This window comes from Pinus tabuliformis, chromosome 3_2, assembly GCF_031772625.1.
Source record: "Pinus tabuliformis cultivar Carrire ecotype Pingquan chromosome 3_2, CPIR1, whole genome shotgun sequence".
In the NCBI taxonomy this organism is placed as follows: Eukaryota; Viridiplantae; Streptophyta; class Pinopsida; order Pinales; family Pinaceae; genus Pinus; species Pinus tabuliformis.
In genome coordinates, this window is record NC_142302.1 from 447843584 (window position 1) to 447867676 (window position 24093).

Below are 24093 nucleotides of genomic sequence, written 5' to 3' on the forward strand. Positions count from 1 at the left end.
TTGAAATCCTCATTTTCTCTACATCAACTGTGTCTCAGTTCATACAATATGATTAGTGGATTCCTTCCCATTTCTTTCATTTCTCGCCAATAAGTTCACTCAAAATTGCAACTATCAACTCAATTGTTGACATTGTTGGTGTTGTTATATCAACTTCTCCTACATCCATCATATGCCAACATTATGGCTTACAAAATCCCAAAAAGCCTCTCGCCTTCTTTGACATGTTAGGTTGCATCATCGATGTCACCTTATGGGGCGTGCAATGCCATGTTGAAGGGGATGGAATTTCTGACCTTGGCACCTCAAAATCCACTCGTTCCTTCTAATCAAAGGGGATCATGTCATCGAGTTAAATGCAAGGACTATTGGAACTATCCCCACTACTTTCCTTCTTATAAACCCAAATATTGTCGAAACACATCAGTTCCAACAATGGTTTCAGGAAAGAGGTTCCAATGCATCCTTGCCTTCACTGAGTCAAAAATACACAGGTGTCTCTAACAGGCCCCTCAAAACAAAAATAATCGATAAACTTGTTGCAATGTCCCACTCCAAGAAATCTCCATGGATTGTCATATGTGCTACTACTACAAAATTAACATGGAAGATATTTACTTCCTTGCATGCCCCTTTGCATTGATGGGATGCAATGCATGGAAATGGTTGTCCAACAATCCAAAAACATGTGGCATTACATGAAATATTGAATGTGGCTAAAACTATGTACTTTGTCTTGAATTGCATGACCATACTAGCCATCTAGAAAATGCCATTGCTTTCGACGATATTGCAACTAAATTCTTGGCTGCAACAATAAAAGACTTTTTCCTCCTTTCAAGAGAGATAGAATCCATCTTAGAAATCTCCACCAAGATCAAATGTCATCATTTATTTTTCACCCTTTCTATTAAAATAGACACTTTCAACATCATTGAACGCCTCCTCCCAACCCTTGCGTACTTTCATTTATGTTCAAAATTTATTTCATGCCTTTTAAAAAGCCCAAAGAAATTGAACTCCTCTATTATGTACCTTCTACCTGCAAGGATTGCCATTATTCGAGGACCTTTATGTTAGTGTAACTTTCTTCTTAAATTTACTCTCGTGCTACATTATTTAGAAGATATATAGAGACTCAAATTTTGATTATATTTCATTATCCATATATTTCACTTGATTATTGCTTTCCACATTCCCCGATTTCGACGTTCCTTTGCACCTCTCGGTGCAATTGCTAGTGTTATATACTAGGACAAGATCTCCCTCAGAATAAAAAATGTTTTCACATGTTTGTCAAATTGGGTTTTTAATTTTTTTTTGGCTAATTTGATGTTGGTATGCATATCTTAGTGTTAGTATTGCTCTAAGAGGCGTTTGGCATGCTTGACAACAATCTCAAGAGATATAATCTCATATTTTATAGTTTTGAAATCATAGTTGAGTTTGAATGGTGTAATTATTATCTTGTTGTTGGCAGGTATCACCTATTAGTTAACTTCGTTAAACTTGAATTAATCTTCCAAAAATCAAATTACAATGTGTAAGGGTAACATTATAAAATACAAATAATTATTTTCTTTAATTAATTTAATTTAATTTAATTTATTTTAATTCTTATTAGTTCACTTGAGTTGCGTCTTATTGTGTAATCATAACTAATATATAGACATGTACTACTATTACTTTTCTCAGCCACTACAATTAATATCCTACATACCTCCACTCCACTACCATTTCATGGCTGCCACATTTTATTTCGGTTTTGACAAGGATTTGCATGAAAAGAGTATGTATTCAATGTGCACGCAGAAGCTCGAGAAACTTCCTAACGTGCTTAGACATGAAAGTTTACACATTTTGTTCGAAATTTCTCAATGGTTCACATATGCAGTTAATTCACTAAGTTCAAGGAGACATGTGGGGAGCCCTCAGAGTTTTTCGTAAATGGGTATGGGGAAAAGAGTTGGGTAGAAAGAAGAAGTACTACATTGAGGAATTCAACCCTATGTGTGATCTACAACAAAAATAGTTCATTGGAGCTGGCATTCTGTGGAGTGCAAAGGTTCTTATTGCTCAATTAAGAACCAACGCATCAAATTCAGTGTGAAACAGGACGTTGGAAAAGGCCTAAAGAAGCTTGTGAAGAACAAGTGTGTACATTTTGCACATCTAGGGCAGTGGAATTAGAAAAACATTTCATTTTGGAATGTGATACATTCAAAGACATAAGAGAAAGTTATGGGAATATGTTAGCAATGATTTCTTGGCATTGTCTAAACAGCGAGGGGATCGTTGGAAGGTTGGGCCAGCTCATCATCAATTTAAATAAGAAAAGGATTAAATTGTAAAATGTGAAAAGCAAGGAATCGATGGTCCCATGACTATTCTAGTCTCATGGACGTTAAAATATCATATCATTTCATTTCCTTAAAAAATACGATTCTTTCTCTATGAATTCATCTTAAAATGACATTTTCCGAACCTCAATACTTTCAAAATCCACTTTAACAATGTATGAAAAAAACCAATTTATAATAAATCATGATTTTTATATTAATAAAATATTTTAATTTTAATATTAATAAAAATATATATTTTAATATTAAAAAACAAATTAAACCAAAATAATATTCAATTTCATTCTATATAATCAAATTTTATATTATAAAAATAATTATATTAAAATGCTTCAAAATTTAGATTTTTTTGGTTTAATTATTTTCTTTTAAAATTAATTTTAATAATAATAAATTAAAATATTATTGTATGAGAAATTTTATGTTGTCATACAATATAATATTATAATATAATATTTTAAAAAATGAAGTTTCCATTTTAAATAACATAAAATCAAAGTTAAAGAAAATAAAATTAATTATTTTTTTATAATAACATTTAAAAGAAAAGAAAATTAATTATTTTTTTATAATAACATTTAAAAGAAATTACTTAGTTTAAATCTATTTTAAATATAAATTTATAAACATTAAATGAAATCAAAATTTTATTAATGTGTAATATTTTTAATACAGATAAAATATATAACATAAAATTAAATAATTAAAAATTTTAGTTTTTTCCATACTTAATAAATCCAAATTTAAATAAACTATAAAAATATGTAAAAAGAAATTAACTGAAATGTAAATGTTGTCTCATTAATTTCTCTATATCATTAGACTTAATTTATTATATTAAAGTACAATTTCAATTTCAAATATCATTGTGATGATGATGTAGAATTTGGTATTATTATTTTTTAATTTTTAAAAAATAATATTAAAATATTATAGCAATAAATTTTCTTTGTAAATTATATAACATTTTCAATATAATTATTAAAAATTAAAAGTAAATTAATTTTAATAATCTTCTCAATAAAAAGTAAATTAATTTTAATAATTTTTTCAATAAATTATATAATATATTTCACAAAATTATAGTTATTTGGAACAAGATTTCCATTATAACTTTGGATACTATTTATTTTTATTTTCAGAATAATAGATCTTTTTGGAACAAAATTTCTATTATAACCTTGGACATTGATACTATTTGTTTTAAGGAGAATTCCACCTAGGTAGTAAAAGCACAACTAATAAACCTCTAAAGTTTAGTTTTTTTTTGGTGGAAGTAGTTCTATTAAATGCAAGAATATGATAACAAGAATGTTGAGATAATTTTCATTATTTTATTAATAAACTTTCTTTCTTTTTTTGAAAATAATAGTACATTAAAGCAATAACTAAAATTAAATGATGGTTATAAGACATAAAATTAAATTAGTTATCACCATTCAACATCAATAACCTAGTGTAATTGTTCTAAAAGTTCCTCTCCATCCATGCATAATCTTCCATTCACATGCATGGATAGAGTTGTGACGAAAACTTTGAGTTCTATGAGCTATTTATGAATTGCAATCTTTTCTTTTATTATCATTTACTTTAATGGATTATATAGTACACATTGATAATAAAAATAACATATTTAACAATAACATATATTTTAATTTAACTATATTTAAAAGAAGTTAATTTAACTATATTTTAATCTAAGATCACACATCTATCTTTTCCCATAAGAGCCTTTATAGAAGGTAGTTGTAACTTTTGTTCAAAACAATATAAAATTTCTATACAAAACTATGGAAATAATAGATTAAAATGAAAAAAATATGATATTAAAGTTTATAAAAAAACCCATCCACAAATAGAGTTCTTACTATGTTTGCCTAGCCAGAGATAATGCAATCATGAAATATTTTGTTATTTTAATTGCAATTTTTATTAATATAAAGTTGTATATCTTTATTGTTTCTTACTCTAATCTAACTATATTTAAACTAAGCCAAAATAGCTATTTTGTAGCCTCATTTAAATGTGGAAGCTAATTCATATTTGTGGAAGTTCAATAACTAAAATAAGTGGCAAGAAACAATACCCACATACCTTGTTTTAGTTACAATCTTATTACATATTAGTATTTTGTTATTTTAATTGTAATTTTTATTAATATAAAGTTGTATGTCTTTATTGTTTCTTACTCTAATCTAACTATATTTAAACCAAGTCGGAACAACTATTTTGTAACCTCATTTAAACGTGAAAACTAATTCATATTTTTTGAAATTCAATAATTAACCAAGTCGGAACAACTATTTTGTAACCTTATTTAAACGTGAAAACTAATTCATATTTTTTGAAATTCAATAATTAAATTAAAAAAAATGGGGGTGGCTAGTCCCCTGTAAAAGCTTTATATTAGGCTGTATGTACAATTTTTTTACATATATATACAGCTGATCCATCACATCCAACAACATATACCGATAAACTATGCCAATATACAATCATGAATATACGTATAGGCTGTCGCGCAGCATCACCATAGGGAGCGAACGCGGGCCGGGTGCAAGTAAGCCGACTATCCCAATCGCCGCACTCAGGTGCAAAATTCAATAATTAAATTAAGTGACAAAAAAAATACCCATATCATTGATGCTAGTTTGACTTGTAATTATCCACTATCATTGTAACATAAAATTCACTTGTAATTATCCACTATCATTGTAACATAAAATTCACTGTTTTGTTTGTGGAGTGTGGTGAACGAATAGGTGAAACTAACTTTGCTAATAAAAACTTGAATGCATTGTTTTCAGATAAGTGTCTCATAATTCCAAAAAATCAACGATTCCCTAACATATTTTTTAAAATCATCAACAACCACCTTGACTGAGTGAGGATTAAACCTGGTTTATTAGTTGTTTTTATTATAATGTCACAATTAAATTACCTAAACCATTTACCAATAATGAAATATATTTATGTAATTTTATAATAATGTTTTTAAATTATAAAAATATCATCATATATAAAATTAAAATTGTAATAATTCTTTAAAATATCATCTCATCGTACTGAAAACGTGAATCACTGTTTTATATCCCAACATATCGTCGAGGACGTTCCAATTCTTTCCTCCTCCAAAATCCATCTCTGTAGCTATCCTGTTACATTGGAAGATGGTGTAACGACCGAGCTCACTCTACCCATAGCCAAGGTCTCACGTGTGCGCAGAGATAAGCATGGACGTGTTCTCTCATCCAGTAAGCACAGTTACCCTCGCCAACAGAAGCAGCTTCTTTCACAGAAAACCACACTACGGCTCCTTCAGAATGGGGAACCCACCAGTTCCACCATTCCGTAAAGTTTTCCCACGAGCCCTCATGGTAAGCTGCCCCACTCTCAGCCTATCAAACAAAACTTACAAGAAGTGATGTCACATACAGCCCAAACTAAAGGGAGTTACATAGACCTTTGAAATCCAGCTAAAGTTATGTAGCGATGGTTGCAGGCACCGGGCCAGAGGCCTTATACTTCTGTGATGATTATTCCAACTGGAGTCGGTGCTGCCATTGGCGGATTCGCAGGGGATGCTCTTCCTGTAGCGCGAGCCATGGCTTCTGTTGTCGATTGTTTAATATCACATCCCAACGTAATATTTCACCGCCTCTGCAAATAAAGGATTTTCTTTAACTGCTAGTTAAATATCTGCGAATCTTATCTTCTCACATCCGCATCTGTTCAATCTCGCTAAATTTTACCTTGACAGAGCTGGATAAGGGCATCTTTTCACTGCCTGAGTATCGGAGATTTGTCAATTTACGGTTTTCTTTACATTCTCATGGAATTCTTTGACGATTCTGTCAAGTTTTGCGTTTTAGGACAACTTTAAACGCCATGGCAGGAATTATTCTAAGTTTTGAAGAAAGGCGAAGTAATTAGGATTTAGTGCGGAGGAATTTGAGATTTGTATTGATGATCACTAAAAGTACAAAAGTTAAACACCACTTGACAGAAACAGCATGATGACCTTGTACGGATTGTCCCGGGGCAACGACAGACATGAAACTTTCATAGTTCTATTTTTGTTATGATTCCAGCTATATTTCATTGTTCTTGCTTTTTTTATAATTCCGAGCAATTCATACAATGTTTTCTCCCCGCTGCTTAATTTTTGTCCAATAAGACGTAGTGTAAATGATACTCAAATGAAAATTGAGCAGAACAGAGTGGGGGGCATAAAAGCAACTGAAAAATGAAAATGAAAAAAAAAAAAAGAGGACAACAGCAGCATGGAACGAAATGGCATAAACATATGTGTACAAGTATGTTATCCGAAGAAGGAAAACCCTAAAGAGTTATATTTTATTAGAAAATATTCAATCAAATCATTATCAGATGCATGTGTGTAGAACTGTACACCAGTTTACTACTTGCCAGTGCCAAGTGTCCCTTAGTTTGCTATGATATGAGCTGTTATGTGAATACCTTCAGTTTTGATTTTAATCCACATAATGTGTAGGTTCTGAATGCTGCAATGCTTTACTGGCCAATGCCTAATACACTGTATGTAGAGGGGTATGCCCTTGACAGGTTTGCTGAAGGATTATGGGGACTTCAACCTGTCCATCAGAACAAGGTATGTCCTAAATCTATTCTTTCTTATATATATATATATATATATATATATATATATATATATAGACACACACACAAAAGTGTGATGAATGCTTGTGTTTTATTAATGCCCAGGATGCACAAATCATCCGTTGCAACTGTCTTTTTTTCATTTAGTGTATTATTATTCATCTTTGATTTTTTGATATTTTGGGTGTAACCAGGTTGGATTAGTTCTGGATGCTGGAATTGAAGAGGATTTACGGGTACGGCATTTGCAAGTAGCTGATGCTGCTCAAGCATCTTTAGGTCTACCCATGGTGGAATGTATAACAACAGACGTTCCTTTGCAGGTATTTGCTTCCCTCTCTTAAATTATAAAAATAGAGTGGATATTGAAAATTAGCCAGTCCATTTTCCAACAACAATTTCCATTCAAACATATTCCCAATTTATATTCAATAACAGATATATCTATGAAGACTACAAATCAGAGGGTGGATTACATTTGCAAATTCTAATAATGGAAGAAGACTTCTTTATGTAAGCTTGTTGCATGTATTTGTAAAAAAATGGTAAGATATTATAAATAAGGGGGAAATCCCTAATTAAAGAGGGAAATCTGTCTTTCTAGTTAGAATTAGAACCCTTATCACAGAAAGGTTGCCTTTTTACAAATATTGAATTATGAGACTACCAAGGCATAGGACCCAAAGATTATTGTAAAATCATGCACTCACATACAAAATAACTCATGTACATAGAGTCTAACGCCTAATGAAGGTGTTGGGGTCAGGTACACAAAATATGGGCTTCTAGTGCTTTCTTGAGGACTGTGACTATCTACTGTACAAAAGTCACTTGCTTAACGTTTACTCTTCTTGGTTGGTCTTGACTTCGCCAAGTTAATGGTATTATATCGACTTCTTATATTAACCATCAACCAACTTTGATGGCTACATTCTCAATGGATCCCAAGGAACTCAAACTACTCTAACACCAAAGATATTCAATTTCTCTTTGATTGCCCCCCTTATCCAATCTTGCTTTCATACCAAGTATAATCTGGGATTTAATTTGTGTGGAGATTATTTAATTACACTCATATGTTCAACGGTCCTAAAGTGTTTGGTTTGTGACTTGGATAATGACATACGGAACTTGATATACCAGAATTGGTGATCAAGACATATATAGGCTTTGCCTCTTTATTGATTTGAAAACAAAAGCATGGTGTTGTAAGGGTATCTAAAACAAAATGGCACTAATGAGCGCTTGATATAAAATGGCACTGTGAGCAACCGATATAAAATGGTTTCATATGAGTTCCTCACGTGAAAAGCACTATATCAATTTGTAAATTGCTTTTCACGTTAAGTACGAGTGATGGAGGCATGCTAAGTTGGTGGAATCTTACATTGATGTTGGTGGTGTTATGGGGTTAAAATACTCCATTATGAATCCTCCTAGAACCTCATCCACATGTTGAATTTGGGCATGCACACTTCTCATGGCACTTTCAACTCTTCAGCCTTCTAAAGGTAGGGTTGGGACTGTTTTGGTGTTTTTGGATATGTTGTTGCTTATAGGTTAAAAATCTCTTAACTACTAGAAACATGGAAGTTGCAAAATCTGCACCAACTTCATAGAGTCTTCTATAAAATGAAATGATGAAACTGAATTACATATTTGCTAACATTGTGAAAGGGAAATGTTGAAAATTAAATAAACCATAAGAATGTGTTGAGAGGAAGGGCATGTCACAACAGGGGCCTATCCAATTGAAAATATAAACATCAAATGCACCAAAGCCAAATAAGTTCATCCATGCACAAGTTGTTTAGCCCAAAAAGTTATCTTCAACACTTGTCCTTATCTGCTTTCCAGAGTTAAAGGAAAGAAGCTTAAATATTACAGTGTTCAAGAGTCATGGCATTGCATTACAACCTTTGGGTTGATTCCTGGTCTGTAAACGTGGGATTTCTACATGTCTCACCAACACGGATTGTCTGTGGAAATGAATTTTTTCTCTGCAATTGCTGCTCAAAATTGATTACAAGGTCTCTATTCTCAATGCAATTCTGAGTGCAAACTTCTCTTTCAAAGTTTCCTGCATACGATTGTTCAGTAGGCATATAAGGATGCTTTTGTTGTGGTATTTCTAATGCCAAGGTGATTACCAATCAGGTCTGTACATGAATGGCTGTAGCCCAAGAGTGCTATGCTGTTCCCAATACCCACTGAACATAAATATATTCTCAGAGGGCTCTCAATGTGGTCTTCAATGGGCACTTGACTCAACGACAAGGCAATGGGATATAAATGTGTCCTTGCTTCTGAATTGTAGTGACCAATTACCAATGTTGCTCACAACAGGAATTTTATACAGCACTCCAACAATTAAGAGCTATATATATATATATATATATATATATATATATATATAGTGTTGCGGGGGAGTGCCCCTCCCCCCCCCTCGATCCCGCTCCCAATCCGCGCTCCTGGCAGGAGCAACTCGGGAGCGGGTCGGGAGTGCACTCCCTAAAAAAAAAGGCTCCCTGCCTTTTCAGGAGCGTTTAGCCTTTTTTGCAAATTTTTTTGTGCAGTAATGTTCCAAATGCAATTTTTTTTCAAAGAAACAAATAAGTTTTGAGTGGGGCAACTTAATGATCAGGCCTATGGCCCTAGTATTGATATGCGATTCAGGGTAATGTTAAATCCTTAATGTAAAAGTGACATTCTCCTTAATCTCCATTTTCATCCATTTAAATTTAACATTACCATGAAATGGATCGGGATGTTTGAGAGTGGTTCTGACCTCATTGGATTTCATATGGAGAAAGTAGAATTTTAGATTTCATTCAAAATCCAGTAGACTTATCAGTTTTTCAGGATTTCAGGATTGCAATGTTTCCATTGAATTTTGTCATGTATTAGGGTATGGAACTCGTATTTAATCAAGAGCACCAATCCTCTATGTACCTTGATGTTAGTGACATTGGTTGTCGAACTCCTCTATCACGACCCTCCTAAAAATGTATGCATCACTCAAACAAAATCTTGACTTGACATGCTATGCTTTTTCTATCTTATGTTAATGCTTAGAGGGTGATATTAATGACAAAGATCCCTATACAGATACAGAGGTAATGACAAAGATACCTCTGGATATTAATGCTTAGAGGGTGATATTAATGACAAAGATCTTGATTTTCCAACAAGACTAAAAAATTAGACATTTCTCGTGGTGGCAAGAGGCCCAAGCATAAGCAATAGATAATAGATTTACTTGTCTTTTCTAGATTGAGCAATAGATAATAGTTTTGATTTAGCGAGGTCAAAGAAGGTGGAAACAAGCAAAATTAGGTTGAATGTTGACTTGGAAGTTGGGGCAACCCTAGTTGAATGCAACCCTTGTTGTAGCCCTAGTAGCTTGCCTCTCATTCAAACCCTTTTGCTCCAGGAAATACCATAAATTGTTGTGGTCAGTCCTAAGCTAACCATAAATATGCCACCTACCAAATATTGTCTAAACTTCGCCAAGGCATGCATAATGGTGAGCCTCTCCTTGTCGTAGACGGAGTAAAGCCTTTCTGGCTACTTGCGCTTCAGACTCTCAAATGCTATTGGACGTTTGTTCTGCATCAAAATAGCCCCTATGCCTTCTCTCATAGCATCACACTTGAGCACAAAGGGCTGAGTGAAATCAGGTTATGCCAAAACTAGGCAAGTGCCCGTGACCTCCTTGATCTTGTCCACTGCCTGGTGTGCCCTGTTTGTCCATCTAAAAGCTCCTTTATTCGTCAAATTTGTTAGGGGTGCACCCAATTGCGAAAACCCCTTAACAAAGCGTCTGTAATAACTGCTTAGCTGCATGCATCCTTGTAACTTTGTAAGGGTCCTCGTTGTTGGTCAATCTAATAGGCCTAGATCTTTTCTTGATGTATTTGTACACCTTGTGCACTGATCACATGACCCAAATATAGGATCTTTGTTATGCCAAACTCACATTTTGACTACTTGGCATATAGCGATTGCTCCTCCATAATACCCATTACCACAAAATCTAGCAGGCCTTGGAGAGGGAAACCCTATAAGACAAAAGCTAGACAAAGTGCTAACAATGGGGTAGAGGCCCAATGTCACCTCAGCCAAAACCCCCTGCTCTTTATAGATTTTCACTGATGGGAGGAGTCCCGGTAAGGATGAGATCACTTGAAATAGATATGCTATGGATAAGGTGCACGATGATCTCACTAGGACTCATTCAAAGAGAGACACAATCAAAGTTCAAGGCTTCACAAGAAGCAATTCGCTCTCTATGAAAAGACCTAGAAAGGAGGGTTCAAGACCTAGGGTTTGATGTTTTTAGGCAATGATTGAAGTTCCAAAGGTCAAGACCAATGAGAAAAGGTTCGCTATGATGGATTGCAATAATTACAAGGCTCATGAAATCTTCAAGAAAGTCCTCAAGTTGAGGGAGAAGAAACTAGGGTTTCCCTCTTAGCGCTGTTGAGAAATCTAGGGGCAACAAGATTAAGTGATTTCTCTTACTTTGATAACTACTTGTGATGTTATTTTACTTAACTTGATTAGCTTCTTCTTTCACTTGACTATGATTAGTGTTCTTATCACCGAACAACTACCAAACAATAAATAACAATGAGACAAGAGGACACAAGATATAGGCTATCATCCAGGGCCAAAACCTCTCCTCTTGAGAGGAAAACCCACAAGAACTCTTCTCTTCTTATAAAACTTCAAATGACGAATTCCAAGACCTATGACCCTTGAGTAAGATCCCTCCAAGACCAAGCCAAAACTTTCCTTTGAAGAACTTCTTCTAGCAAAGTCAACTCAAGTCAAATCAAATTCACAACTGCTGCAACTCTTCCTCTGACCTCAACTTCGGACCTACAAATGTGATTGTAATTTCAGCCTGTAATTTTTGGCCCTTGTTGCAAAAACCCTAGGTGGCACGTGTGAGGTTTTATGGTGATTTTGTCCTCCTCTCTCCTTCGCTTGAATAGAAGCTTCTTCTCTTGCAACTCGACTTACACAATAGTACCTCTTTTACTTGTTTTCAGCCTCTTATTGTGACTGCAATAATTTGGCTTTTGCTGCAACAAATAGTACCCAAACTTCTTCGCATGTGTGAGGAATTTCAGCCCTAAAACAATCTTCAAATTTCAGATTCTCCCTTCTAGAAGTCTTCTCTTCCTTCATTGGCTTTAGGTCACCTCTCCTTGCTTTGATTGAACTTCTTGATGCTTGTATAGATGCACTTTGAATGAGGCCGAATACTTCTATTTATAGGCTTCTTAGAGTGCCCTAATAGGCCAACTTGTCCTTCTAGGTAGGTCGACTTGTTCCTTTTGAAGGCCGACTTGTTGTAGCACTATGACAAGGTCTTGGAGGGTCTTTGACTCTAGTTTGACTCAAATAAATTTTCTTTACAATATGTAACATGCTCAAAAGGGTCTTCCATACATGACAATGACTCAATTGACTCCATGACAAACCTAGAAGCACTCAATGGGTGCTTGACCTATAAAAATAAATTTTCCTTGAGCATGAAACCCATGCCTCAAGAATGACAATAATAAATTTATTTTTCTTTTTACATCAAATACATAAATCATGATTACATATGTCATTATGAAGACCGAACCTAGTTTACATATTTCAACACTCACTCTTAACTAAGGAGGTATTCATAATCCATACAAGGTACTTGGACATTCTCAAACTAAAGAATTCTCATAAGAAGAGTCGGATTGGTAAGCCATCTCATAAGCTATCTTATCAGCTTATACCAAAGCATCTCATTATACCAACCAACATTGTCACATAACAAGGCCTTGACTAATAACTCTATCTCTCCACAAGATCAAAGCACAATGCTGGCGAGACCAATCACTGATAGACACCATCATCATTATCTCTCAAGGCACATACCCCACTTGGGTGTTCACAAGGTATGTCCTTTTAGAATAATTCCTATCTTGGAATAACACATCCTCAAGGAATTTCCTCTTCAACTACTCTTACCTATTGGATGCCCTACCACATCCTCAAAGAGTATCAGAATCAATCTCAGATGCTTACCCAATCCTCCATTCTTTCTTCACAACATGAAGACAAAATGATGTGTCTATCTCTCCTTCTCAACTAGGGAAGATATACTCATTCATATAAAAGGAATATACCCAAGCTCCCTCTTAATTTGGGACTTGTTACCAACAACAGCGATCTGCTCTTTGGTGGAGATCATGGTACTATCAATTGCTTATAGGGCTCCTCCTTTCGATGTCATGAAATTGATCTTCTTCATTATGGAGCCTTCATCTTCTAGATTTTCTTCTAGGGCATTGTCCATCCATCACTTTCCTTGCAACGAACCATAGTGTTGAACCAATAGTCATGTCATCATTCTTTGCATCAGAAAGTGATATTCCAGTCCACATTTGGCTTTTCTTCACATAGCTACCTCTTCCAAGTCATGTTCCTTTCATGATCTTCCATCCATTCCCATGCGTACTAATTGTAGGTGACATCTACAACTCTCTTTCGGTAGCCCTATTTCAACCCAACCAGATTTTGTTCAAAAAATAAAAAATGAACATCAAATCAAAGTTACCTTTTATGATGGTCTTTCATTATGGCATCTGCTTCTTGCAGCATCAACATCCTGCACATTCGTAAACACATCTTCACGACTTTCAATGTCAAGGGTCTCCTTCCTTTAAAGACTTTATCAAAGTCTTCATATCTTCTCTATGGAGACGTCATTGCTAATTCTTCTAGTTATCGGATGTTGATGACTTATCTTATCTTATGTGACTATAGTTGCATTTCTCACGAATTCTTCTTCCTTTCTTCACATATTACTCCCCAGGAACTTCTATACATAGTTCTTTCCAGTGTTGATAATATCGGTATCGGGAAAATATCGGCGAGGGTCCGGAAAATATCTTATCGGAAATATCGGCGAAAATATCGGCAAAATATCGGCAAATATCGGCAAGCATAAAAAATGCATAATATATTCATTTTTTTTCAGATTTCTAAACATATAAAGCAATAACAACATGAACTAAACACATTGGCACATAAATATGAAGAAAACACTGATATATATGATGTCAAATAGAAATGATACATCAAACTTCAAAGGCGATACCAAATCCTGCTGATCCCTGATAGTGATAAATTGATAATTGTCCAATCAAGGACTCAAACAAAAATTAAAATAACATCACATATCCTGTTGATCCCTGATAGTGATAATTGTCCAATCAAGGACTCAAACAAAACAACATCACATATATAAAAGTTTAAAAGTATTTCATCATCATGAGTTATAAACTTATATGTAGCAAAAGTTGCAAAACAAATAAAACTAGCAGCTATCTATCTGAGACCATTGGCCTCTCCCTAGCAGCTTTCTTTCTGTCTTGTTCAGCAATTGCTTCACGAGCTTTTTGTATAACCTCTGCACTAGAAACCATACAAGGCATCACATCTGCTGCATCATATGCAGAGAGTTTAGCCAGATGGTATTTCAATCGTGTAATCCCTCCTGACATCTTGGTCCCACACAAGTTGCATGATATATATGCCTGATTTGCCCCACCAACAGCCTCCCCATACTCCCAAAATGGGTCCAAGGCTTTTGGCATATTTGACATTTGTAGTGAACTAATTCAAACCTAGGGCACAAAAAAAACAAAAAATTGGCATTAAATGAGTATAACTATACAGTGCCCAGCAAACACTCAAGAAACTATTTTAATTTTTAAAGCAACATCTTCATGTTCAGAATTTAAACAACAAAAGCAAGCATAAAAAATGCATAATATATTCATTTTTTTTCAGATTTTTAAACATATAAAGCAATAACAACATGAAATAAAGTTTAAACACATTGGCACATAAATATGAAGAAAACACTGATATATATGATGTCAAATAGAAATGATATATCAAAGGCGATACCAAATCGTGCTAATCCCTGATAATTGTCCATTCAAGGACTCAAATGTGGAGAACCAATACAAAATAACATCACATATAATAATAAAAGTATCTCATCATCATGAGTTACATGTAGCATAACAAATAAAACTAGCAGCTATCTATCTACTGCCCTCTCCCCCTTTTACGGGAAAACATGATGGGCTGTTTGTCAGGCCTGCCCCTAGTAGTAGAAGGCCCTGACACTGCCTCTGCACCTAATGTCAAATAATGAGTGATAGGCATGGAGCTATGCTCTCCTATATCTATAGCAGATGGTGTTGATGCTGATGCTCCCGCAGTGTCCTCCTCCAGCTCCTCCTGCTCCTCCTCTAAGTGCTGCTGCTCCTCTGACTCCGAGTCCTCCTCTTGCTGCCCCTGCTCTAATGGATCATCTGCCACTGGCTCCTCCAACCATGAAGGTGACTCCTCCAATATGGGCTCCTGAGACTCCACCCTCCACGGAGACAATACATCAATATTGTCTAAGGAAATGGCATCTGGATCCACTGGTGATTCTATTTGCCTCACTCGAAGTCGGATGTTGTAATGCACATACACCAAATCGTTGAGGCGTGCGAACTCCAACCTGTAAGAGTGTCAAAAAAAGTAATGAGTCTTGACTCTTGACTCTTGACACTTGAAGGTCATAAATTAAAAATTAAAAATTACAATAAGTGTAATTGCTCAACTGAAGGCTTGAGTTCAAAGTTATACCTGTTGCGCTTTTTGGCGTGTATTTTCTCAAATACACTCCAATTGCGCTCACACCCTGAAGAGCTACATGTTTGACTCAAGATTCGTATAGCCAAATTTTGCAAATTTGGTACCCTTGCACCATAGCTTCGCCACCAAAGATCTACAACAAAATAATGAAATAAAAAATTCAAAAACTTAAAAGTTAAAAGTTAAAAGTTAAAACATAATTAAATTCAAATTTCTAATTTCTAATGAGTGATGACTTGTCACTTACGTGGCATGAAGAGGGCCCTTTCCTTAATGGCATCATCAAAGCCAAATAGGCCAACACAATCCTGATAATTATGTATCTCGCGGCTGATTTTGCGACGAAGCTCAGAATCAGGTACCATCCTCTCAATACAGGAATGGAGCCCTTCCATCACCTCGCCATCAAAACGAAAATTGCATTTGTATGCAAATGCAGGGTTGAGGAAGAGTGCTGCTGCATGAATGGGTCGATGAAGCATCCCTGTCCACCGACTATCGATCACATCCCATAACATCATCTGCCTATTAAGGCCAGCAGAACCCTTGTCTGCATAATAGGAACGAATGGCCTCCTTGGCCCTATCCATGCCCTCATATAAATAAGGCATTGCAGGCTTCTCTCCATCCACCAATCTAAGAACCTTTACTATAGGTTCGCTAACTGCACATGCTTCTTGTACTCCACGCCAAAATGTCTCAGAGTACACCATTTTTTCAATGGCTCTCCCATCAGGTCTCCTGCTGTATCTACAACCACGCCAATCATTAGACACAAACATTTGCTTCAACTCGTACTGACATCGAAGCAAAGACTGAAGAGTAATAAAGGTTGTGGCAAAACGTGTGATGGCAGGACGCCGCAACTCCTTGTTTCTAGTGAACCTCCTCATAAGGCTAAGAACAAAAGCATGGTTATAAATAAACTTGGGGATGCTCCTAGCCATATCAACTGCCTCCTTGATGAAGGAGAGTTTCCCCATATCCTCAAGCAACAAATCAAGACAATGCGCTGCACATGGAGTCCAGAACAATGTGGGATGCCTCTCCATAAGCATTCTGCCGGCAGACACATAATTAGCTGCATTGTCTGTTACGACTTGCACCACATTCTGCACACCAATCTCCTGAATGAACCCATCTAACAACTCACATATCGTTGCTGCATCTTTGATATGTTCTGATGCATCCAACGATTTAATAAACATGGTACCTTTAGGACAATGTACCAAGAAATTTAGAAGGGTCCTACCCTTCCTATCTATCCAACCATCAGACATCACTGTGCATCCAGTGACTTCCCATGTCTGTTTCAACTCCGCCAATCTAGAGTTGATGTCCTCTTTTTCTGCTTGAAGAATTGGCCCCCGCAACTCCTCATATGTGGCACTTTTGTACCCTGGGCCCACAACAGCAATAGCATCACACATTGGTTGCCAAAATGGATTGGTTTTTGTGATGCTGAGAGGTAAGTCGCTCCAATAAATACACCTCCCCATGACTCTATCTGCTTCTTCCTTCTCCTTTTTTTTATAAAGCGATTTTATGCCAGGTTGTGCTCCAGCTCCTGTTCGTGGAACAAAAAATGATGACCTCGCATTCACACTAGCAGTAGCGCTAGCATGTGATGGTGTGCCAGTTGTGGAGCCCCTCCCACTAGGGCCAGTAGGGCCACTACCCTGAACATCAAAATCAGGAGAAGATATCCCAAAAGATCTACCTGCACGTTCAGCTTTGTTTCTTTCCGCCTCTTCCTTCTTTCTGTCCTTTTCTTCAATTGCCTCAAGAGCTTTTCGTATAAGCTCCGGACTAGAAACTTTACAAATGCCAACATCATGTCCAGGGAGTCTAGCAAGATGGTATTTCAGTCGTGTAACCCCACCTGTCATCTTGTCCCCACACAATTTGCATGAAAGATATGCACGATTTGTCCCACCATCAGGGATCCCATACTCCCAAAATGGGTCCAAGTTTTTTGGCATATTTGTATTTTGTAGTGGGCTAACTCAAAAGGAAACCTACAGCACCAAAAAAAATTTGGAATTAGTAACTTAATAACTTAATAAGTAATACGAATTTACGAAATTCCATGGGTGCAGGTCTCAATATCAAATCCTCATTCTTCAAAGACAAATGGAATAAACTTTAACAAAGTTCTATAAGAAAAATCCAAAGGTCTTGAAAGAAAATTAAATTTTTAATAGCCTAGCTTTTAAAAATTAAAAGTGTAAGGATAGATTCTAAAGGCTAAGTCTATATGTCGTAGACAGTCTTGGAATAAGTTAGGAATCTGAGCGGCTGAGCCAAAATAGTGTTAGATGGTGGCTCTTGAACCATTGTATAGACTCAAAAGCAAGCGCCATTGATTTGGAAAAAAAGTGAATCTGCTAAAGATTGAAACTGTCAAAAGGTGAGAACTATTTCTTTGAAGTTTGAACTAAGTTCAATAAAGCAATACCGTATTACCGTGTTTAGATGTTTTTTAACTTTTAAGAACACAATAAAAAATATAATACTACCACATATGCCATGTCCTCAGATTTATCATTTAACCAAGAAAAACTTAAAAGAAAATGTGCCAATGCCTGTAAAGAAGATCCCAAACATTCAAATCAACTGCCAAAATTCTCATAACTTCATCCCAGAACTACATTCTCACCATTAGAGGTTGCATATCATGGCTATCCAGACTCACTCAGAAATTATTCTTCAAACTCAAAGTATGATCCATAAGAAGAGACCTCAACAGACAAAATTAGTTGCAACAATGTCAAGTAAACTGTAAAACCCACAGGTTAGATCTCTTAGTTTATTTTCAGGAACTCTGGAGTCTGTTTATTTACACTGTTTTAAACTTTTATACATGCATTATTTTCAAATTTTGTCATTCTAAAATATGGGTAATATGCAAATTAGTGTGTAGATTTGTTGCTATGAAAGTGATGTGGGTTTATGAGATGCGGTTAAATACAACAGAAGCTCAAGCAGTTAGAAGAAATATCAATCAACTTAGGGCATACGTTATGTGTGCAACAAATTTGGTAACTGTGAGTCGTGACAGATCTGACCACTGAAGCGAATATATATAAACGATGAATTAAGTTGTGTTTAAAGTTTAAACTTTATACTTGATACATACGGCTGTAATACACGCTCACAATCCCCAGAAAATTTTGTAACAGCAACAAATAATAGGTGGACCGTGGAACAAACGCAAGGCTAGTTTTGATGCTGGTGTGTCTGGTTGTTTAAGCCTTAAGGGTATCCAGTTTACTACAAACAAGAAAATTTACAAGCACATCTGCAATGTATTGTACAACGGTTATAGTATAGCGCATAAGGCAGACGTCAAACAATCCCGCATGGAATTCGTTGTTGATTATAACGCTGGGGCATCCGGCATACCTGTAAAGTTGTAAACCCTCCGCAGCAGCCAAAGTTCAAAGATCAAACCCTCCGCAGCCACCGTTCGCAGCGTCTCCAGCTCTCACGAAAGTTCGAATGGCTCATTGACGTCAAACGAAAACCCTAAACCCATTTTATAAAGTCTGCCGGCGATTTTTATGGTCGTCTCGCGCTATTTAACAAAATATCGCCGAAATCTCGTGAATATCGCGATAAATTCAAAATCAGCAAATATCGCGATATATTCCAGCCGAAATTTCGTTTGCATGAAAATCTCGCGATATTTACGATTTTCGCCGAAATATCGGCGATATTATCAACACTGGTTCTTTCATCTTGTTAACCACCTCATATTCCATACGAGGACATATTATATTGATTTCATCTTATCAATATGTGATCTAGTTCAAGGTATTGCCTTCATGCATCTTTCTTAAAGGAAGAGATCCTTCTTCTTTGATCATGCTCATGAGATAGAACATTCAACCATGCTATTTGCAACTATACGATGACATGACTTAATCTATCAAATATATACATACCTCTTTTCTTCTTTTGGTCATCTAGACTTCCTTCGACAACTTCCTTTTTGAAGGTACTTCAACCATCTTGACATGTTGCACTCCTTTGTCACCATACCATCATCCTCCTAAACAATGGATCCCACACAAGGTGGAATTTAATCATCAGCAAGACGCTTCTTCCAAGTAGAAGTGAACCTTCTGATGAAGATTCCAATGGAGGATATTGATTATCCTCATCCTGCAAATGCTTATTTCTAATAATGATGATGTATGATGATGATATTTTTCTATCATGCTAGATGACTTTCTTCCAACCATATATACTACGATTTCGGTTTCCTTTTCATGCTTTCAATGAGGATATCATGAGCTACTTCCTTTCCATCATAATGATTGCTACAACCATGTAGACTTCTACTTCCGCTATTCTTTCAAGCTTCTATAATGATGTCACGATCTACTTCAATCGTATGCTTCTAATATGATGTTGTCATGTCCCTTCTCAAATATGTTAGTGATGGGGTGCAGCTACACAATTTTGGCATCATTTTGGTTTAGGTGGAGGACCCCACACGCAGAACTTAGGAACTATAGGAAATTCGACTTTATTTCTGGTAGCTAGTGGAATGTAGGGGCCACCCACATGAATAATTCGAACTTGGCCAAGGCATACGTTGGAGGGAATCGAATTAGTGGAAGGAGGGACCCACAAGAGGCTAAGGGGACCTAAGGTGATAAAAGGGGAAAGATCTCTCATTTTATAGCATCTTGAACATTTGCAAACAAACACCCTTTTGTATGCTCTGTTGCTTAGCGAGTCTACCGACTGTTTAGCCACGAATCTCTCACGCGGGAGATTCAACCTCTTTTTCGGGGGACCATCTGTGCCCGCCCTAGGGAGGCTGTGACACAGAAGTTTTCAGGGAGTTCGGTACAGTCACACACTTCAGCCATCAGCGCAGGGAGGAAACTGTGTATCCCTGGGTAGCTAGAGAACACGCAGGAGGAGTTGGAAATCAACAAGGGGGATTCACAACTTGCTGGGAGAGCTGGGAATAGATCAGCAAAGGGATTCACAGCTTGCTGGGAGAGTCGGGAGTTGAGGAGGCAACATATAAAAGGAAATTTTGCTGAAGTAGCAGCCAGCGAGACCAGTGTAGCAGTCAGTCGAAGTTCTGGATAGAGTTGCTGTGTAGAGGTCTCTGTAGCAACAAACTCGTGGTGTTGGGAGAGCAGTTATCTGGGCCAAGGGTCATCCGGGGAGCAAGGAGTTAGTCAATACAGGTGAACCCAATGTTCTAGGGGTATTTTAAGAGGGATTTGTAGGTTGTTTCCTACAAGTCGAATTTGGTAGTAGCAGTTGGGGAGAGGCTCTAAGGAGGCCGAAAATGCAAAGTCAAAACCAGAGAAATTCCCTTCTGGGTTTTTCCGGGTTTTGTCCAAGGAATCTAAGGTTGAAAGGACATAATTTTCTGGGCGGTTTTTGGGCACATTCCAACAGGTCGAAGTTCAGTAGGACGACAATTTTATTGTGACAACGCAATGCTGAGTGGTGCAACAACTGGGCAGCGTTTAGCTCAGTTATTCCATCCCCAGGGTTTGGTCCAACTTGTCCTTGAGACAAGCCCAGGTGCACCACTCCATTTTATATTGTACTTATGCTCTAAGATTTTATAATATATGGCTCAACAATTCTAGATTTACAATGTTTCCATGGATGTATAACGCATGTTTTTAATTTTATGTTGTTGCACTGTTTATTTGTTTAGAATATCACTCATATTACCACTTAGGAACATTACAGTGGTATCAGAGCCTAGTTCTTGTTTTAGTTGTGGGGTTGGTTTCCTATGAGAGGAGAAGACCGGGAGAACATCACTTACCGGAGGTAGAGGTACAGGAGCAGAGAAAGGGAGCTAGAAATTACGCCAGATACAGAGGAAAGAGGGAAAGCAGTGGCCAAAGAGGAGGAAATGGCAGAGCCCAAGAGAAGGGAGGAGATGGCTTTCGATAGCCTCTTGAGGGCTTTGAGTGACTTGGCCAAGGGGCAGAAAGACATGCTGGAGGAGATCAAATCACAGAACAGAGACAGGCCACACCTAGAGGGTTTTTGTGTGGAGAAACTTCTGGGGCTTCTCAGCCTTTCGATCACCCCTCACCAGCAGCGCAACGCCCTTCAGTTAGTGTGCCAACTAGGGCTACACTACCCTCTTTCGTGCCAATGGCACAAATCGAACCAGCAAGGGAGGAAGACACTCCCCAGATGGGGGATTACTTCAGAGAGTGGCAGGCGATGGACGAAGATTTCAAAGAAGCCCTCTCCTTCAGAGATTACTGCAAGCTCAAGCAGAGTGAGAGGAACAAGGGGTACGGAGGACAAGGGACCCAAAACTATGAGCTGCAGAGAACTATAGGGAGGATGTATTTCCCTACATTTGATGGCACTGCCAAGTGCACAACCAGGGCTTGGGTTGAAAATATGGACACATACTTCCAACTCAATCGGATGACGAAGAAGGGAGCCATTAACATGGCAGCGCTGCACTTGGAGGGGGAAGCCCATGACTGGTGGTTTCACGACCTGACTACTTTGGGGCATGCCCAAATAGTTTCGTATGAGGACTTCACCAGGAGGGTGGTGGAGTGGTTTGATCAGAGGGACCCAGAGGCATCTTTCAGGGAGTTGACACAACTATGCCAAACAGGCAACCCAGAGCAGTACCCAGATTTTTTGCGTGTGCCAGTGATGGTCTCGGATCTGTCCGAGGCAAGGAGGGTATACACCTTCATTGAGGGCTTGCTTGAGCCTCTGCATGGACTGGTGAAGTCACGTAGACCCTCTACACTGCAGGAAGCGGTGGTGTGCACCAAAGATTTACAGGGGGGCATCCCCAAGACCAGAGCGCCATTTCCTGCACGGACCCCTTTTCCATAGAAGGGGCATGAGACTAGACCCCCACCACCGAGGACCACACAGGGGAGGGGGCAGCTAGATGAGGAGACATAGAAGGACCTCTGGAGGAGGAAGCTGTGCTTCACATGTAGAGAGCCTTGGGCACCTGGCCATAGGGTGCACAGCGTGTATAGCACATTACATTGAGGTCTTTTTTGACAGTGACTAGGAGGACGAGGTGGAGCAGGATTGTGGTGGGACAGATGGAGAGAGTCTAGGGGACAAAGGGCCACCACCACCACCTCCACAGGGAGGGGCATCTCTTGCCTCATCAGGAGGAGTCCTTGCTTCTTTATGCGGGATTCCTAAGTTTTTGACACTCAGGATCAGAGGTACGGTACAGGGATAGAGGGTGTCGGTACTGGTGGACAGTGGGGCTACCCACAACTTCATAGATGCATAGTTGGTCCAGAGGAGGGGCCTCACCACAACAGAGTTTGAGGGGTTCTCCGTCCTAGTACCAGGTGACCGTACCATCCAGTGTACCAGATACGTGCCCTCCTTGACAATAGTTATGGGAAACTACTCGATGACAGACCACTTCTTTGTGGTTGATGTGCCAGACACCAACGTGGTGATGGGTGTCCAGTTTCCCTTGGGCGAGTCACGACAGATTGGAGGAAACTTGAGATGGAGTTCATGGGGTTAGATGGAAAACTGGTGGTCTTGAGAGGCATGCAGTCTTATCTGCCTTAGACAGTTTCGGCCCACAGGATGGAGGTAGATCTTCGGCATGGGGACATTGCATGGGCAGTCGAGTTGAGGATCTCAGAGGTTGGGGGACAGGCACAATCACCACCAACAGACATACAGGCTCTACTAGACAGGTATGCAGTAGTGTTCGGAGACATTCTTCCAGGGCAGCCACTAGATAGAGGGTTTGAGCACACCATTGAGTTGGAGCCAGGTATACAGGCAGTCATCACTACTCCTTACAGGCACCCCAAAGCCTATAAGGACGAGATAAAGAAGGCCATTTAGGAGCTGCTTGCGTTGGGCCATATCAGGCCTAGTTCTAGTCCTTTCGCTTCTTCTGTAGTGCTGGTGAAGAAGGATGGGACCCTCAGGATGTGTATCGATTACCGAGCCCTTAACTAGAAGACCCTCAAGAACTGGTACCCCATTCCCCGCATTGATGAGCTAATGGATGAGCTTAGAGGAGCCAAGTACTTCTCTAAGATTGATTTGCGTTCGGGGTACCACCAGATCAGAGTTCGGGATCAGGACATCCCAAAGACAACATTCTGGTGCCACTATGGGCACTTTGAGTTTCTGGTCATGCCATTTGGACTGACCAACACTCCCGCCACATTTCAGTCTTGCATGAACCATATCTTTTGGGGACAGCTGAGGAGGTTCGTGCTAGTATTTTTTTATGACATCCTGATCTATAGTCGGATGTGGGAGGAGCACCTCCAACACTTGGAGGAGGTACTGCACATTCTGGAGGAGCAACAATTTTATGCCAAGCTCTCCAAGTGCGAGTTTGGATTGATGGAGA

The 24093-nt window shown here is 37.9% G+C and overlaps 2 protein-coding genes across 8 annotated transcripts in view; one reads left to right on the top strand and one right to left on the bottom strand.

The window, feature by feature from the left end:
* Positions 1–5432: 5432 nt before the first annotated feature.
* The window catches only part of LOC149181234 (uncharacterized), a 133101-nt gene continuing 114440 nt past the window's right edge, over positions 5433–24093 (top strand). For 4 of the 7 annotated variants that reach the window (XR_016257002.1, XM_089416520.1, XM_089416522.1 and 1 more), the window contains exons 1-4: positions 5433–5737; positions 5851–6003; positions 6874–6990; positions 7193–7321. Coding sequence is in view for 6 of the 7 variants with exons in the window: in XM_089416520.1 (XP_089272646.1) it covers positions 5594–5737; positions 5851–6003; positions 6874–6990; positions 7193–7321 (543 nt within the window). In the remaining variant the exon portion in view is untranslated. The remainder of the gene's footprint in view (positions 5738–5850; positions 6004–6873; positions 6991–7192; positions 7322–24093) is intronic. The other 3 variants (XM_089416518.1, XM_089416519.1, XM_089416523.1) reach the window with 3 other exon arrangements.
* LOC149181235 (uncharacterized) lies at positions 14074–16300 on the bottom strand. Its single transcript, XM_089417967.1, has 3 exons — positions 15958–16300; positions 15702–15843; positions 14074–15573 (listed from the first exon to the last, which is right to left on the bottom strand). The coding sequence occupies exons 1-3, from the start codon at positions 16298–16300 to the stop codon at positions 15111–15113; spliced, it is 948 nt and encodes a 315-aa protein (XP_089274093.1). The 3' UTR covers positions 14074–15110.

What these genes read in the sequence shown, in the direction of transcription:
- LOC149181235 (XM_089417967.1), bottom strand. Translation starts at nt 16,300, where the DNA reads ATGGATAGGGCCAAGGAGGCCATTCGTTCCTATTATGCAGACAAGGGT. An exon ending in AAGGGCCCTCTTCATGCCAC is followed by an intron (nt 15,844 to 15,957) that starts GTAAGTGACAAG and finishes ATTTTGTTGTAG; the next exon opens with ATCTTTGGTGGCGAAGCTAT. An exon ending in CACGCCAAAAAGCGCAACAG is followed by an intron (nt 15,574 to 15,701) that starts GTATAACTTTGA and finishes ACACTCTTACAG; the next exon opens with GTTGGAGTTCGCACGCCTCA.